Raw genomic sequence first — 14,801 nt, forward strand, 5'->3', positions numbered from 1 at the left:
CAGACATTGCTGTTCGCAGCCCATCACAGAGCCCACCCCCCAGAGCTCTTTGCAGGCTCTGCTGTGGATGGGTGCAGTGACACTGTGCTGTGGGTGTGCTGTGGGCAGAATCCTTTCCTCCTTTCTCAGCCTGTGCTCTGATGTTTGGGGCTGCCTCTCCTAAATGTCCCTTCTGCGCCTGTTGGGCTTCTTGGATATGGGGGAGCTCCTGGCCAACCTCCCCCCTTCCAGATCTGAAAACAGGATGGGGGGAATTTGCCTATTTTAAACTTAAATTCAAGGAGGTAACTATGGGGTTGGGAGCGTGGAGGACAAAGAGAGAGGTGTTAGAAGCAACAGCAAGTGTATCTACCAGAGTTTAAGAGCATCTTTCCTTCATGTTTTCTACCTCTCCCACGTGAGAGCAGCCTTTACATTCACTGTGCTCTCTGCCTGCCCCTCCGGGCCACTCCACAACTGCACGTCCCCACGAGGCCACTCACGATGATCAGCAGGATGAAGTAGATGAAGTTGTAGAAGGAGTGTGCATCCATGACGAAGTACATGATGTCCACCCAGCCCTCCAGTGTGATGACCTGGTGAGGCAGAGGGGGAAGACAAACCCATCACAGCTGATCACAACCCCAAGGGAGCAGGCAATGGCACTGCTGGACCCATAGCTAGTCCCAGAGCAGCGCCAGACACCGAGGAACCAAAAACCTCTCCCATTCAGACCAATCCCGTGTTGCAAGGGCTGCGTTCAGCCCTTCTTTTCCAGATGGACTTAAAGACAACTACAGCACAGTGCAGAAGGAAGAGCACAGTCCTCCTGCACCCACAGCCCTAGGACCAAGCTTTTGTCCACGGAGGCATCTGAGCAAGCACCACGTCGTCTCCCTGCCATTTCCAGCACATTTACACTACTACTTTACATGTACAGCCTCAGCAGTGTGGTCACACAGCCCCATAACACATGGGGAGGAACAACCCCTGCCCCACAGGACGGTTTCCATGCCAGCTCACCTGAAATATTGCAATCCAGGCATAGCCGATGTTATCAAAGTTGATAGCGCCCTTGAAGGGGTTGTGCTCCCCGGCAGAGCAGTTGGTGTAATACTGGTTCCAGTTGACACAGGACGTGTTGGTGGTGTCGTTGTAGGCGTAGTAATCCAGGGTGCACTCCAGGCCCTCCTCCCTGCGCGTCGGGATGCTCCGGCAGTAGCGCATCCCATTCTCGCGGGGTTGGGAGCAGATGAAGGGGTTCTCATCCTCATTCTCGGTCTGGTAGTAGCGCTCCAGATCCACTGTGTAGGGGCTGCAAGTGGACAGAAGGGCTGAGGTGTGTACAGAGGGTGCAGGCAGCCTGGCATGGTGACAGCGGTAGCAGCTGTACATTCCAACGTCTTTTATTCTGCATTTTGAAGGGCTGGTGTTGTGGAGATTCCTTACATCTGGAAGTGCTATGCTGTGACTGGGGGCACTGAGAGCAGGGCTTAGCCCAGCAGGGCTGCTCTGAAACATCCCTGCTGCATTAACATGGGAATCAGTCACCATAAGCTCCTGTATCTCCCATCCTCCTGGAGATGCTGAGCACAGCGTGAGGACATCCACATGCAAGGACCTCCCAGGTTCCTAAAGCAGTGCCTTCCCAGTGCCTGTTCAGCCATAGGTAAGCTGTAAATTCCCTCCAAGGGTGGCCTCACCATAGCAAGCATGGCAAAAACCCTTTAGGGATATGGAATAACCCACAGCTGGCCCAAAGCTCGCTGCCTGCCGAGCAAGGATCCATCTCCTTAATGCCACCAGGACTCCCACTAAAGCTTGCAAAGACACTTTGAAGCCTGGTTCAGCCCCGTTAATTCCTGCAGAATTGCCTTTAATGCTGTTCAAAGCTCATCTAAACCCCTGGAATTCTGGCTCAATTAACCAGCACCCAAACCCATCACTTAGTTGTAGTTATTCAAAGAGCAGAGCCGCTCAGATTTGCTGCTGTTTGCTTTGCAGGACATGACTCTCTTGGCTGTCCTGAGAGGGCACAGCCTGCAAGAGGGCTGCTGCTCATTTCGGGGATGCACGGAGAGGATAAGAGGTGCCCCATGCCAGCTTCAGGCCCCGCTGTGTGCAAGGCAGAGATTTGGGGTTTATAGGGTCAGCTCTGAGGAGCACGTTTGGAGCAATGCACTCACACTGAGCAGCTTTGCTAAATGTATGACCAGCTCCATCAGCCTCCCCGAGGGTGTCGGTGAGACAGCAAATGCCACACCAACAAACACCACCAGCTGCTGAGCAGGGTTCAGATCTCAGCGCCTTGACAAATGCAGAAAAGGTCACAGTTAATGATATGCTGCATTTACAAAGCCTGAGCTCTTTGTCCTGGCGGTCCTTCGGAGGCTCTTATCAATCACACAGCTTCCCCAGCACCGGCCAAGGGCTAAGGGCAGCTCGGCAGGACACAAATGGCAAATTGTCACAGCAAGCTGTGCTGGCGACGTGGTGGCATTTGGGAGCGGGGAGCATGCAGAGGGATGGGCTTATCGATGGACGATGCCACGGACTCACATGCTGAAGTTCTCAGGGAGGAAGCAGCGATTCCTGAGCAATCCTGCCCACAGCTGGACCCCCACGATGCCGAAGATGAAGAAGACGAAGAAGCAGAGCAGGAGGACGTTCCCCAGCATGGGCAGCGTGTCCAGCAGCAGCGTCACCAGGATGCGCATACCTGCGGCGAAGGGAGCGGTCATCCAAGAGGGACATCCCCCCCCCCTGTTCCACCCACAGCCCCCGCTCTCCTCGCCCTCTCCACCGCAGTCCCTGCGGTCCCAAACCCCACCGAAGCCCCCACCCCTCCCAGCCCCACTCCTGGGCATCCAACCTACCTCCCCATCTCTCTCCTACCCTTCATCTCCCGCCCCAGGTTCTCTGGAAGTTTCCACCAATTGCCAATTTCCCCAGATCCCATTCTGACATGCCCTTGCTCGTCTGTATTTCTTTCCACATTTGGGATATATTAAAATTCCCTTCCTAATTCCCCTCATCCACGCTAAATCCTCTCTCCTCCTCAAAACACGAGCAGTTTATTCTCACAAGTTCAGGAACAGCCAGTTCTGTAGCAAAGACAAATTGATGGTGACTCCGACTTGACATTTACACACAAAAAAATTGATTTCATCTGACATCTCTGTAATATTCAGCTCATCTCTCTCCTTCTTTCCCATCTTCTGCATTCTCTCACTCACTAATATTGATTCTCATTTAAGGAAAGTCTCACTGTTGCACCCTTTGCTTTGATACTTCAGACTTTTTCCTCGCTTCCTGCTGCTGTCATCTCCTCTATCACGTTTCCCTTCTCCTTCTCTACTGGGGAGCAACCACCACACGCAGCTCCTAATTAACTGAAACGACTTTCTGTGGTTACTGCATTTATCATCATATAAGACTCTCTTCCCCCTGCTCCCACCTTATACTTCTATCCCTTCGCAGCAGCACAGAAGCCAAGACAGACTGCCTGGGATGTGAAAATGCATTAAGTGCATTACATCCCCAGTTAGACAGTGGCAGATGATTCAGCCATCCATCAGCGCAGCAGCTGGGAGAAAACATTGCTATCAGGAGTCTGGAGGTGCTGCACTGATTGAAAGAACAGCAGAATCTGGGTTAAGCAACGAGTCAGGGCCAGAGAAAGAAATGGAGTGCTGGCACCTCCAGTATGGAGGGACAGAAATGACACCAATCTGCTCTCATCTATGCACGGGGTGAGTTCAGGGAACCTCAGTTCACAGAGTCATAGGATGGTCTGAACTGGGAGGACCTCTAAAGCCACCTGGTTCCACTCCCTGCAATGAACAGGGACACCCCCAGCTCCAGCAGCCCCGTTCTTAGGACAGAAAAGAGACCATTTCTAGAGGGCAAGCATTTAGAATCACAGACCATCTGCAGTTGGAGGGACAGGGAGCTGATACAGCTACAACAGAAGGTTGGAAGCATCTGTGTCTGTTCTTCCACCCGCAGGGTGTACATACAAAGAGTTTGCATCCCTGGAGGAGCAAAGCCCAACTTACTGGGGACTCTGTTAATGGCCCGGAGCGGCCGCAGGACGCGGACAGTGCGCACCGCTGAGAAGCTGACGTTCTGCAGGTCCAGCGAGTATTCCAACATCCTGCAAAGCACAGCGGGGTGGTCAGAGGGAGCAGCACAAACATCATCAGCCCAGCACCGTGTGCCTGCTCCTCACTGAGGGCTTTGCTCCCATCGGGAAAGTGTGCCAGAGGAATTAATTAAGGGTTATCTGCGTATCAGGATAAAGTCAATGAGTGAGGACGCCCCACACCAGCTCACACAGGTGCACTGTTCTCCTCTCCCTCCCACTTTGCCTGCTTTTGCACAGGATCCAGGACAGAAACTCTCTGCACACTCACTGCAGAGCTTACAACGACTGCTTGTTTGCAGTGCACAGCTCAGGACACCACAGCATGACTCTGCCCAGGGCTGCCTGCTGCTGCACACCATCCTTATGCTCATAGCCAGCCGTGCCCCATCCCTGCAACACCAGGATCCCGCAGAGCCCCCCAGGAGCTGTGCAGAGAACACTGCAATGAGGTGCAGCCAGGAACACACAGCAGCACATGGGCTCCTGCTGCCCAGGCAGTCACAGGACACTCATCCAATCCCAAAATTATCAAGTTCCAGTTCCAAGATGGTTGGGTGGTTCCCTCCCTCCAGTTTTGATGTTCAGAGCCTCATTTCAGCCTCAGAGTATTCAGGATGAGCCTACATGTTAGCTCTTCCACAGCAGTGCCTTCTCAGCTGCTGCTACAGCTGCTCTTTGTGGCTGGTGTTTGCCCATCCCATGCATCGATGCAGCACACCTCTCCTCCTGCATTTTGCACAGCCAGACAGGCGCAGCTCCCCCAGCCCCATGGCACAGGATCCCCTGCCCACAGGGCACAGCCATGCACAGGAGGGACCAACTCTGTCCCGGTATCCAGGCAGGGGACATGGGGATGTCACTGCGCCGTGAGGTGACAGGTGCAGTTACCAGCACATCACATCCCCGCTCGGAAGATCCGCCGTGCAGAAAGCCCAAATGTCATCTCTGCTCCAATGTGACGGCACAGTCACAGCTCCACACAGACAAGTGCCCGGGGAAACTCAAGGTGCAGAAAAATGCTTGGTGCTCAATAGAACAGCTCCGTACCAAGTGCTGAGCCTCAGCTGCCGGAGTGTCTCAGAGAGAAAGCAGAGCATTTAGGACTTCCGAAGAACACAGAGAGCATCTGCACAGCCAGACACACCCGGAGTGCTGAGCGATGCTCTAAGGCACCGGTGGAACCTTTGTGGTGCTCCCAGAGGGAAGGCTCCAGGGACAGACAGACGGACATACAGACAGATAGGCAGACAAGTTGTACGAGGGACAACTCATTGCCGCCCTGCTCGGGGACAGCTCTGGGCTTCCTCTCATTTAGAGGAGACGCAGAGGGCTCTGAGCTGCCCCCCAGCTGGGACGGGACACAGCTGGCGACAGGAGCCAGGTGACAAGAGCAGGTGACAGCCACTGCACACACCGAGCTACACAGCACAGCATCCCCAGAGCAGGCAGAGAGCCGCTGCTATCTACAAAGCAGTGATCGGTGGGCAATATTAACCCATGGAAAAGACAGAGGGAAATGTTTTGTGGTGTCACACCTTCAAAAAGCCACGGGGACATTTTCTTCTGGCCTGCACAGGCACTGCTTTTTGAGCCTGGCTGAGGGCTGTCTTCAGACAGCAGAGGATGGAGCTGAGCTCTGTGCCATGGCCACCGCTCAGGCTGCTCCTGCCTGCCAGTGCTGAGGTCAGAGCTGCAGAGCTGCAGGCAGAGCACAGCTCAAGGCTGCGCTGCAGGTGATGGGTGTGCAAACACAGTGGGGATGGAAAAGCAAAAACCTGGTCACGTCTCCTTAGCAGGCTTCTACAGGAGCTCCTACAGACAAACAGCCCCTGCTTCACCATCACGCCTTTCTCTTGTCATCGCTTTTCGGCAGTTCAAGAGGCTGTGAACAACTGCTCTCAGGGACAAAGCATGGGAAGAGAAAACTGAAATCCCACTCTGAGCACCTTGAGAACTCACTGAGAACAGCAGCCACTGCCCCCCAACCAGACCGCAGCGCTGCTCCCACAGGAGCAGGTCAAACATCCCACTCGTCCTGTGCGTTGGTCACTCTCTCTTTTTGTGTTTTCATTAGAAACAAACATAAAAGAGTAAGTTTTGTTCCTGATGTGCATTAAGTATAGCGCATCTTTTACATACGGCCTGAGAGAGCTCCTCTGTGCTCAGCTCAGCCCAGGCCAGGCAGGGGTCTGTGCTGTGCTCTGCAGTGCAGGCAATGCGAGGCAGAGAGGGCAGGAAGCACTGCAGACCAAACCAGAAGCATTGGGGCAGCAAAGGGAGAAAGAAGAGATGTCTGCTCAGAAGAGGCTGCCAAGCCCTGCTTCTTCTCAGCTGTAAGCAAAGCATTTCAAGTGTTTAACTTGGGAAGAAAGTACCTTAAGAGGGCCGTCCCCATTACAGCGAGTGCAGCACAAACAGACACCACCAAACAGTGCTGGAGCACAGAGCTGCAGCAGAGCCACACCGCTCTGACAGGGCATGGATGGAGCACAGCTCCAAGAGGTGATGGAGCACAGCCCCAAAAGGAGATGGATGGAGCACGGCCCCCAACAAGTAGGAATGCAGAAATGCAGACACCAAACAGAGTCTGGTGACCTTCAGGTGCTCCTTGCAAATGCACACTCCTCAAACTCTCTCCTTCACCGTAACAGAACATAACAGGGTGGTGTGCCACATTTTTTCCCCTTTTCCCCATAACCCACAGCCAAAACCACGTTTTGCTGAGTTTTGATAACACAGCGCTCTGCTCATCTGCAGCAAGTTTCCCTGTAATTACAGAGATATGGTGCAGACATCACACTCTCTGCAATTAGTTCTAATTGCATTACATTGTCACAAAGAAGTCATTTATTCTCCGTGAGCTCATGAGATGGCTCTGGGCAGTTTAACAGAGCTGAACAGCACTCAGTGGCATAGCACGGCCAGCGCTGCTCACACAGCACCTCCTGGGCCAACATACAAGGAAAGGCTTCTGCACCATAGCCTCAACAGGGCCAGGGGCTCTCGAGGAGGAAGATGAAATGTCACCTTTTTAAGTTTTTCTTTCTTTTTGGAAGCCAGTTGCACTCACCAGGGGTCTCTGCAGGAGCTCTGCCCACGGTGAGAAAGCAATGCAGAAGTGGGTCTGCTGCTTTGCCTCGTCTTATTTCCAGGATGCCTGGGGCTGGAGGAGATTTAGGGCAGGCTCTGATGGGCAAAGGACTGCCTGAAGCCTTGATGTAAGACCGCAGTGAGGACTCCGCTCTCTTTACAGGGTTTCTGGCACTGGAACATCACTCTGGTGCACACCCTCCTCTACAGCTCAGCTCTGGAATATTCCCCAGTTCTCCCCCAAGGAACGGTCTGAGCACTGCTTCCCCTGACTTCACTTGGCTGGGACCTGACCCCCTCGGTCCTGTCCTTAAGGTGTCTTTTCCCATTCACACAGCTATCCCAGCACGCGGCACAGCGCCGACAGCGACGGCCCCCAGGGCAGCAGCGCGGCTGGGGCAGGAGGAGGGGGGAGGTGGGGCGGAGCAGTGGGAGCAGCAGCCTTCAGCCGTTCGATCCTCGGTCAGCTGAACTGCTGCTGGCAGGGCCCAGATGGGAACAGTCCACACACACAAAGCAAAGGCTGATCGGTTAGCGAGAGGCAGAGCTGACCAGGCAGGAGGCCAGAAAAAGAGATAAAGAAGAAACTGAAATATCGTGGCCCCTGCAGCAGTGAGTCCCCAGGGAGGCACTGGGAATCCCCACACCTCTGTACTGGTGGTACTGGGCCGTGCTGCAGTGTCCCCATCTCCCAGCAAGGTGCTGCTGGGCCACAAGCAGACGTCTGCTGACACCCTCTGATGGGAAACGTTCCAGGGTGGGGGGACCCTTTCCAGGAAAATGCAGTCAATTTGATCCGCAGCTCTATCAAAAGGGGAAAATGCCAATTTCCCCAAGGTAACTCTGGGCTCTTGGAGGAAGGAAGGCTGGTGGGCAGCTCCAGAGCCAAAGCAGCTCAGCGCCCTGGCTGGGGGCCAGGCACTTTTCATGTGGATTCCCAGCCCCAGCCAGGAGGTTCTCGGCTGCTGGAGGAGCCCTAACTCAAACCAGGTGCCTCAGAAAGGAAACCGCTCCAACAGGCAAACTCAGTCGCTCTCCCTCAAAAACAACACGGAGGACAATCACGCACATCTCATTGAAGTAACCTTGCAGGAAGGCAGCTCTGTGCTTCAAACGAAATGCTGGCCTCCCTTGGGCAGACTGCACGGAACCCAAACCACGAGCATGGGACATGAGCAGGATGGAGATCGCTGCGGCTGCAGCTTGGTTTGCTCCTCCAACCGAGCGACTGCAGGGTGCCGGGATGGATGGGAACTGCTGTGCCCATCCCCTGGCACTCACCCCCACGTAGCAGCCACACTGCAGCCCCTGCCCCTCCAGCTCCAAAGGACGCGCTCGCCCGGCTCACCCTGCAATGACAATGAAGAAGTCCAGGCGGTTCCACGTGTCTCCCAGGTAGCATTTCTTCCCAAAGATCCCCAGCGCGATCATCTTGACTATCATCTCCACGGCGAAGAAGGCAAAGATGAAGTCATCAAAGCTCTGCAAAAGATACAGAGCGGGGATGAGGGGCAGCCGGCACCAACCCGAGTGCAGGCACAGCGCTTGCACGGCGCAGCTCAGTACCTGCAGGATGCGGCAGCGCGGGGAGTCGCAGGCGATGTCCTCGCAGGGGTGGAACATGCCCAGCGTCACGCAGTTGAGCAGGATCACCAGCATGCTCACACGCTCAAACCAGCTGCGTGAGGGGTCAAGGAAGCACAGCACCGAGCACCCGCATCCCTCAGCCCGGCACTCCGCACCGCAGTCCTGGTTTTATCCCCACTGTGATGGATAGGGAATGGCAGAGGGCGAAGCGCCCCGGGGTGCTGTGTGCCACCTGTGACACCCCAAAAACCACCCCCCCATTGGCAGCACAAGCACTAAGTGCCATACGTCTATCATAAAATGACTCAAACTTAAGCACGCCTTCCCTTCTCCAATGTGTTTCCTTGCCCCTCCTGCCCTGCCCTCCGTTGGTACCTGGCGCGCAGAAGTTGCAATGCGCAGACAGGAGCAGTCAGTGCTGAACCAATGCCTGCTCCTCGCCTTCCCAGCAGGGTGCTGCCCGCAGCCACGTTCCCTTGCTTTGCTATTTGGGATCCCGAATGCCAACTGATGGCTTATTTTCCCCACGGTGACAGCAGAGGCTACTGCAAATGTGGAAATGCTATAAAATCAGAGATGCGTGGCAGGAGCGCTCGCTGCTGATATGATGGATTAAAAAATTAAATTAAAAGAATGATATAAACTTTTCGGGGGAAAAAAAAAAAAAGAAATCAAACCCCACACCATTAATTTCTTCTCTTGACATTTTACAGAAAAGCACTTTAACAACATTACAATTTTCTATTAACTATGTCACAGCTTATCCCAGGGGCGTTCCCCTGAAGTCAGCGATTGAACCACTCATTCCCAGCCCAAATTAAGGCTGTCAAAGCCATTAAGCTAACAGGCGAGGGCCCCAGCAGTGCCCAGCCCTGCACGTGGAGCACAGCTGGGGCCGTGCCGCCGGGATGGGCTGCGTGCATCCCCGCTATCCTGGGCACAGCAACCTGCATTACTGCAGAGCGTGTGCTGAGCACGTGCGTCCATCCAGACCACCAAGGGCAGTAAGATGTAGAAGCACAGAGCGAAGGCGCAGAGTCCCAGAGCCCCAGCACGGTGTGCCAGCAGGGAATTCCCAGCCCTGGGGCAGGGCTGGGTGCAGCAGAGGCACCTCGGCACACAGGAGCCCGCACTGCCCAAGGGGTGAGGCTGCAGGATGACCCCGTGCGAACTCCTGCGCAATCACACGGGGCTGAGTCACCGCCGGGTGCTGGCAATCTGGGTCGTTTAATCTGGAGGAATGTTTACAAGCTATTGGAAGAGAAATTCCGACTGCCAGGTTGCGGCGATGGGCCGGGATGTTTATCCCAAATATAGCCCTGCAGGGGCACCGCCACGGGCACGCAGGATGCTAAGGCAGCATTCCCGGCTCAGGGAGCTCAAAACGCATCTGCCAGCACCCCCAGCTCTGCCCAGCCTTCGAGAAAAGGAGGAATTAAAAACCCACCAAACAGCAAGATCCCAAATTGGTGACAGAATGAGAGAGCGTCTGACAAGGGCTGCGCGAGATGCTCGGCACGGAAGCGAGGAGGCTCAGCAGAGCCCACGGGGTCGGACGGGAGCCTGGAGAGCCAGACGGGCAGATGGAGCTCTGGCACGCCGCGTTCCTGCGGGGAGCTCAGCCCTCCTCGCGCCGCCACAGCCCGCGTGTGAGCCCAGGGCAGTCCCACATCCACCGCTGTGCCACCCAGCCCGGCCCCAAACAAGCATCCCGGGCACACCGCCTGCGGAGCGTGCTGGGGCTCTAATTGCTGACGGCATTTATTTCTCCCAGCTTTGATGCAAAGGCACTTATGAGAACGTCACTGCCTCTGGCAAGTGCATTTCGGCCCAATATAACACTAGCTCCTGATTTAATGTCCCCAGGATGGGAGAGGGAAGGGAGAACAGGGCAAATGTTAACGTGCAGCTGAGTGATCAGAAGGTTGGGGTTTTTTTTGGTTTGGTTTTTTTGTGTGTGTGTGTGTGTGTTTTTTTTCCAGCTGAATGAAATGTTAAGCTCTTTCTTCTGCTAATGGGATTTCCAGAGCTGCACAAAGTGCTGATGGCTCCGGCTTTGTACCGCCGTTGTTTGAGCCCAGGGGCTGACAAAGCAAACTTCAATTAGCAGGAGGTGCCGTGCCGGATGCTGCACTGGCAGCAAGGGGGCAAAGCCCTGCGGGGACTTGGGCTGGGGAGCTCCGCATCGACAGCACCGGGCGATGGCTCTGGGCCACCACACCACGTTCCTGGGCCCCTCAGCCCCTCCAGGCGGTGCTCAGAAACGACCCACACCCCATACACACGATGCAGTCACTGCAGCCCTCTGCATGCCACGGGATGCCCGAGCCCCCACCCCAGGGTCACCCACCCCACCACCACACACCCAGAACCCCACCGTTCCACCACGAGCAGCAGCGCTCTGCTTCTGCCACAGTGACATAGCCAGCACTTTTGCCATCACTTCCCTCTTAAAATTTAGAACAACAAAAAGCATATGAGAATGTAAATGCCCAGAAGTCAATTTCTTGCTGGAACGGAACCTTCGCCCCCAGCAAACGCCCTCCGGCCCCATGCTGCACCTGCACGGCACAGCCAAGCACAACCCTTGGTAATTAAGAGGCAAGAGCCCGAGATTCAATTAGCTGGAGCTCTCCTGCTTAATGTAATCAACAGAGGAAGATATTGCATTATGTTTGCTGTGATTTGGTTGCAGAAGTTGGGATTAAATTCTGCAGCAATGAATTAAAGGGCCTTGCTGGAGGGTGGCAGCCGCCTGCTCAGCTCGGGGACGGCGCCGGGCATCACCGTGCTCTGCATGGCCTATGGGGCACAGGAGGCTGTTGGACAAACGTGCAGAAAGCACGGATGAAGCCTGGAAAATTTTGTGCAAATGCAATGCAAGAACTGGGTTGAAATGTGACAGCCTTCCCCTGCAGTGCCAGCGATCCCAACAGCTTAGGAGCGACACCGGGATAAGCTGCAGACGTTAATGAGAGCGGAGTTTGAGACTTCATTCACATCATCAATTCCAGAAATAGAGCCTTTGACAAGAGCATAATGGGACTTCCAGGGCCCGGCCTTTGGGGGAGAGGCGAGCGGCAGCACTAAGATCCTAAAACATTAATTTGCCGTTTGTAAAGAACGCTCAAAGTGCTCGCAGAATTAATCTGCACCATGGGTGGAAATAAGAACCCATTCCCTGCTCCAAGTGCCCCACAGCAGGAGGAGGGCTGAGCATCGCGTCCCACGGGGCGGCCATAGGGTTGTGGTTTGGTGATGGACTCGTGGTTGGATGAGGGGATCTTAATGGTGCCTTTCAACCTCAGAGGGTCTACGATTCCTGCACAGCCCCGCACATTTTGTGGCACTTTGGTTCATTTTTTGAACACCATTCCACTCTAAAAAGCTGCAAAGTGCTCCCCAGTGCCACCAGCACCCAACACAGCACAGCACCATCCCCACCCCTGTGCAGGAAAGCAGGATTGCTTTAACAGGGGAAGAATCACCTCAATTGCCCTTTCAGTTCCCCTCGGCTGTGCAGCCCATGCTGCAGTGGGGCTGGGGGCCTCTCCTCACCTGGGGAAGGCACTGTGCTCCAGGCAGCACTGAGCAGTGCAGCCATGCAGGCAGTGGGGAGAGGAAGGATGCTGCTGTTAGAAGGGATGGAGTTTGATGAAAAAGATGTTTTGTCAAAGTAAAAAAAAAAAAAAAAAAAAAAAGAACAACAAAAAAAAGACAAGGCTCTAATTTCCCTCACTGTTTCAGAATTGTTCCTCCTTTGCCTTTTAGATTTGTACGTCAAGCTTCTCTCCAGTAACCAAAAGGGTTTAAAATCTTACTGCTTACAGAGGAGAAAATGAAGATAAAAGAGCGCAGCAAGCTGAGTGCCTTGCATAATCCCCAAACTTCGGGAGCCAGAGCTTTTAAGCACAGCCCTACATCTCCCCTCCATGAGCTGCCAGGGGGATGGCAGCTCAGGGGCTGGCACTCATATGGGGACCGTTTTGTTAGAAAACAAATTAATAGAATCAAATCTCTGGCCAGAGCCTCGCAGTGTGAATTCAGCCCTGCTCCTCCTCCTTACCCCATGGGCAAGGATGGGAAAGTCAAGCAGAAACACCCAACCTCACTCCTCCTCCACTCCCATCGCTGTTTTGGCACCTTCTGGTGACAGCATGGGACAGGTGGCCCTCCCACAGCATGGACTGCGTGGACAGGAGCTGTGCAATCCCATTGGGAAGCCCTGAGGACCATTGAGCCATTGGGCACAGTGTTGGCTTGAACAGCAAATCAACACAAACACAGCTCACACCGCGCACCAAAGCCACCCTTGTGCGCCACGGCTTAAGGCTTCTCCCAGCAGCCCTTAAGAAGTGCACAGCAGATGCACACAACCCCCAGATACACACATATTTAAATGCACTGTCCCTTGGAGATCCCTCAGCGCCCCTGAGAAATGCAGCATGCAGAGAGCGCCGGTGCTCACTTGGGAAAGATCCACAGCACAAAGCCCCATTGCTGCCCACTCGTAAAGCACGAGGCCACAAAGCAGAGCCGTCCCCACAGCAGGGCTCCCAAACAGCCACACTAGGATGCTTGGGATACACCATTCCTGATCCAATTTGCTGCATTACCCAAGACAAAAAAACCGTTATGCAATGCTCCCTAAACAAGTCACGGTGAAACCTTTACAACATCCTACACCAACACATCGTAGGGATATGTCACATATTTGTCTTATTTTGTTCCTTCTTTGTCCTTTTTTTAGTCTCCTACTTTTTCCCCCTTGGAAGTACGCTGGTTCCCATGGAAACAATGATGTTATGGGTATGGACAGAGCTCCGGTGACGTCCACAGGTTGGGTATAAAAGTGGATTTATGTAACACTGAGGAATAACGGAGTGGCAGAGGGCTCTGCGTGGCCATGCGTGTGGCACAGTGCTCCCATGCCAGGGACTCTGCTTGGTCGGCTGGGTTTGGCACCAACCATGCAGGGAGGAACGAGAGGAGGAGATCTGGAAGGCAGGGGAAGGCGGACCAGGATGGATGCAGTGATGCCCTCAGTGCCTGCCCAGGGGCAGCAGGAGGCGGTGCAGCAGCAGGGCTGGGCTGAGGCTGCACACTGCAAGTCAGGCCCACGAGCACTTCAGTGCTGAGACCTCCAGAGTGGGAGCAGCTGTGGGGCATTTCTGAGCAAACACATTCGTTTTCACCGCGCCGTGGCTCAGCCTTGCACCCACCACTACCTGATGCTCACACCAACAGCATCCTCCAGACCCCGCCAAGCCAAAGCCCTGGGCACCCCTGCCTTCCTACAAGTGATGGAGCTCAGCCCCTGAGTTTTGCACACTGCAGACAGAGAGATGCAGCTTGGGAATCGCAGAGAAGGAACTGGGAGGGATGCGGCGGTGCAGCGACGATCAGCTCCAGCAGACCTGGAAGCGCACGGCTGCAGCCACATCTGCGCAGCTCCCTCCCCTTTCCCACCCTGATATTTTAATCACAGAAGGCTATGAGCTCAAAACCCCCAAGGAAACCCTGCCAAGCTCTACAAAAAGCTCAGAGGACAAATCCAAGGACAAACCCAGCATCATTTTAACCCTATGGGCCGAGATAGGGTGGACACCAGAGGAACCAGGCAGCTACAGCAGAGCAGGGGACGGAGACCCCGTGTCCCCTCCTTTCCCCTGCACTGCCACCCGTGCCATGCTTTTGATGCATCATTCTGGGGCTCTCTTCCCTGCAGCTCCAGTGTTGCCACAACAGTGTCAATAACCGTGGTGACAGCATCCTTGGGGGCCGTGCGTGGCACTGAGGACTGAGCCCTTCCCAATTAGCTGTCTGCATTAATTGGTGCTGGGTATAGCTTTCCATAGGAGTGCAAAGGAATACAGCTCTGGGGTGACTCAAGGTACCTACAAAGTTTGGACTACTTCTTCTGATCCAACTTCAAATAAATTAAAAAAAAAAAAGACGTGTATGAAGTCTGCATATGATGACGAGTTCCCAACTGGAC

General features: G+C 54.4%; 1 protein-coding gene across 17 annotated transcripts in view; it reads right to left on the reverse strand.

The window, feature by feature from the left end:
• CACNA1G (calcium voltage-gated channel subunit alpha1 G) overlaps positions 1-14,801 on the reverse strand; it is a 107,795-nt gene that overhangs the window by 74,570 nt on the left and 18,424 nt on the right. For all 17 annotated transcript variants that reach the window (XM_048964831.1, XM_048964832.1, XM_048964827.1 and 14 more), the window contains exons 2-7: positions 8,783-8,894; positions 8,565-8,698; positions 4,038-4,135; positions 2,539-2,698; positions 1,003-1,294; positions 483-575 (exon numbers count right to left, since the gene is read on the reverse strand). In XM_048964831.1, coding sequence (XP_048820788.1) covers positions 483-575; positions 1,003-1,294; positions 2,539-2,698; positions 4,038-4,135; positions 8,565-8,698; positions 8,783-8,894 — 889 coding nt within the window. The remainder of the gene's footprint in view (positions 1-482; positions 576-1,002; positions 1,295-2,538; positions 2,699-4,037; positions 4,136-8,564; positions 8,699-8,782; positions 8,895-14,801) is intronic.

The sequence above is a fragment of the Lagopus muta genome, chromosome 18, assembly GCF_023343835.1.
Source record: "Lagopus muta isolate bLagMut1 chromosome 18, bLagMut1 primary, whole genome shotgun sequence".
Classification (NCBI taxonomy): domain Eukaryota; kingdom Metazoa; phylum Chordata; class Aves; order Galliformes; family Phasianidae; genus Lagopus; species Lagopus muta.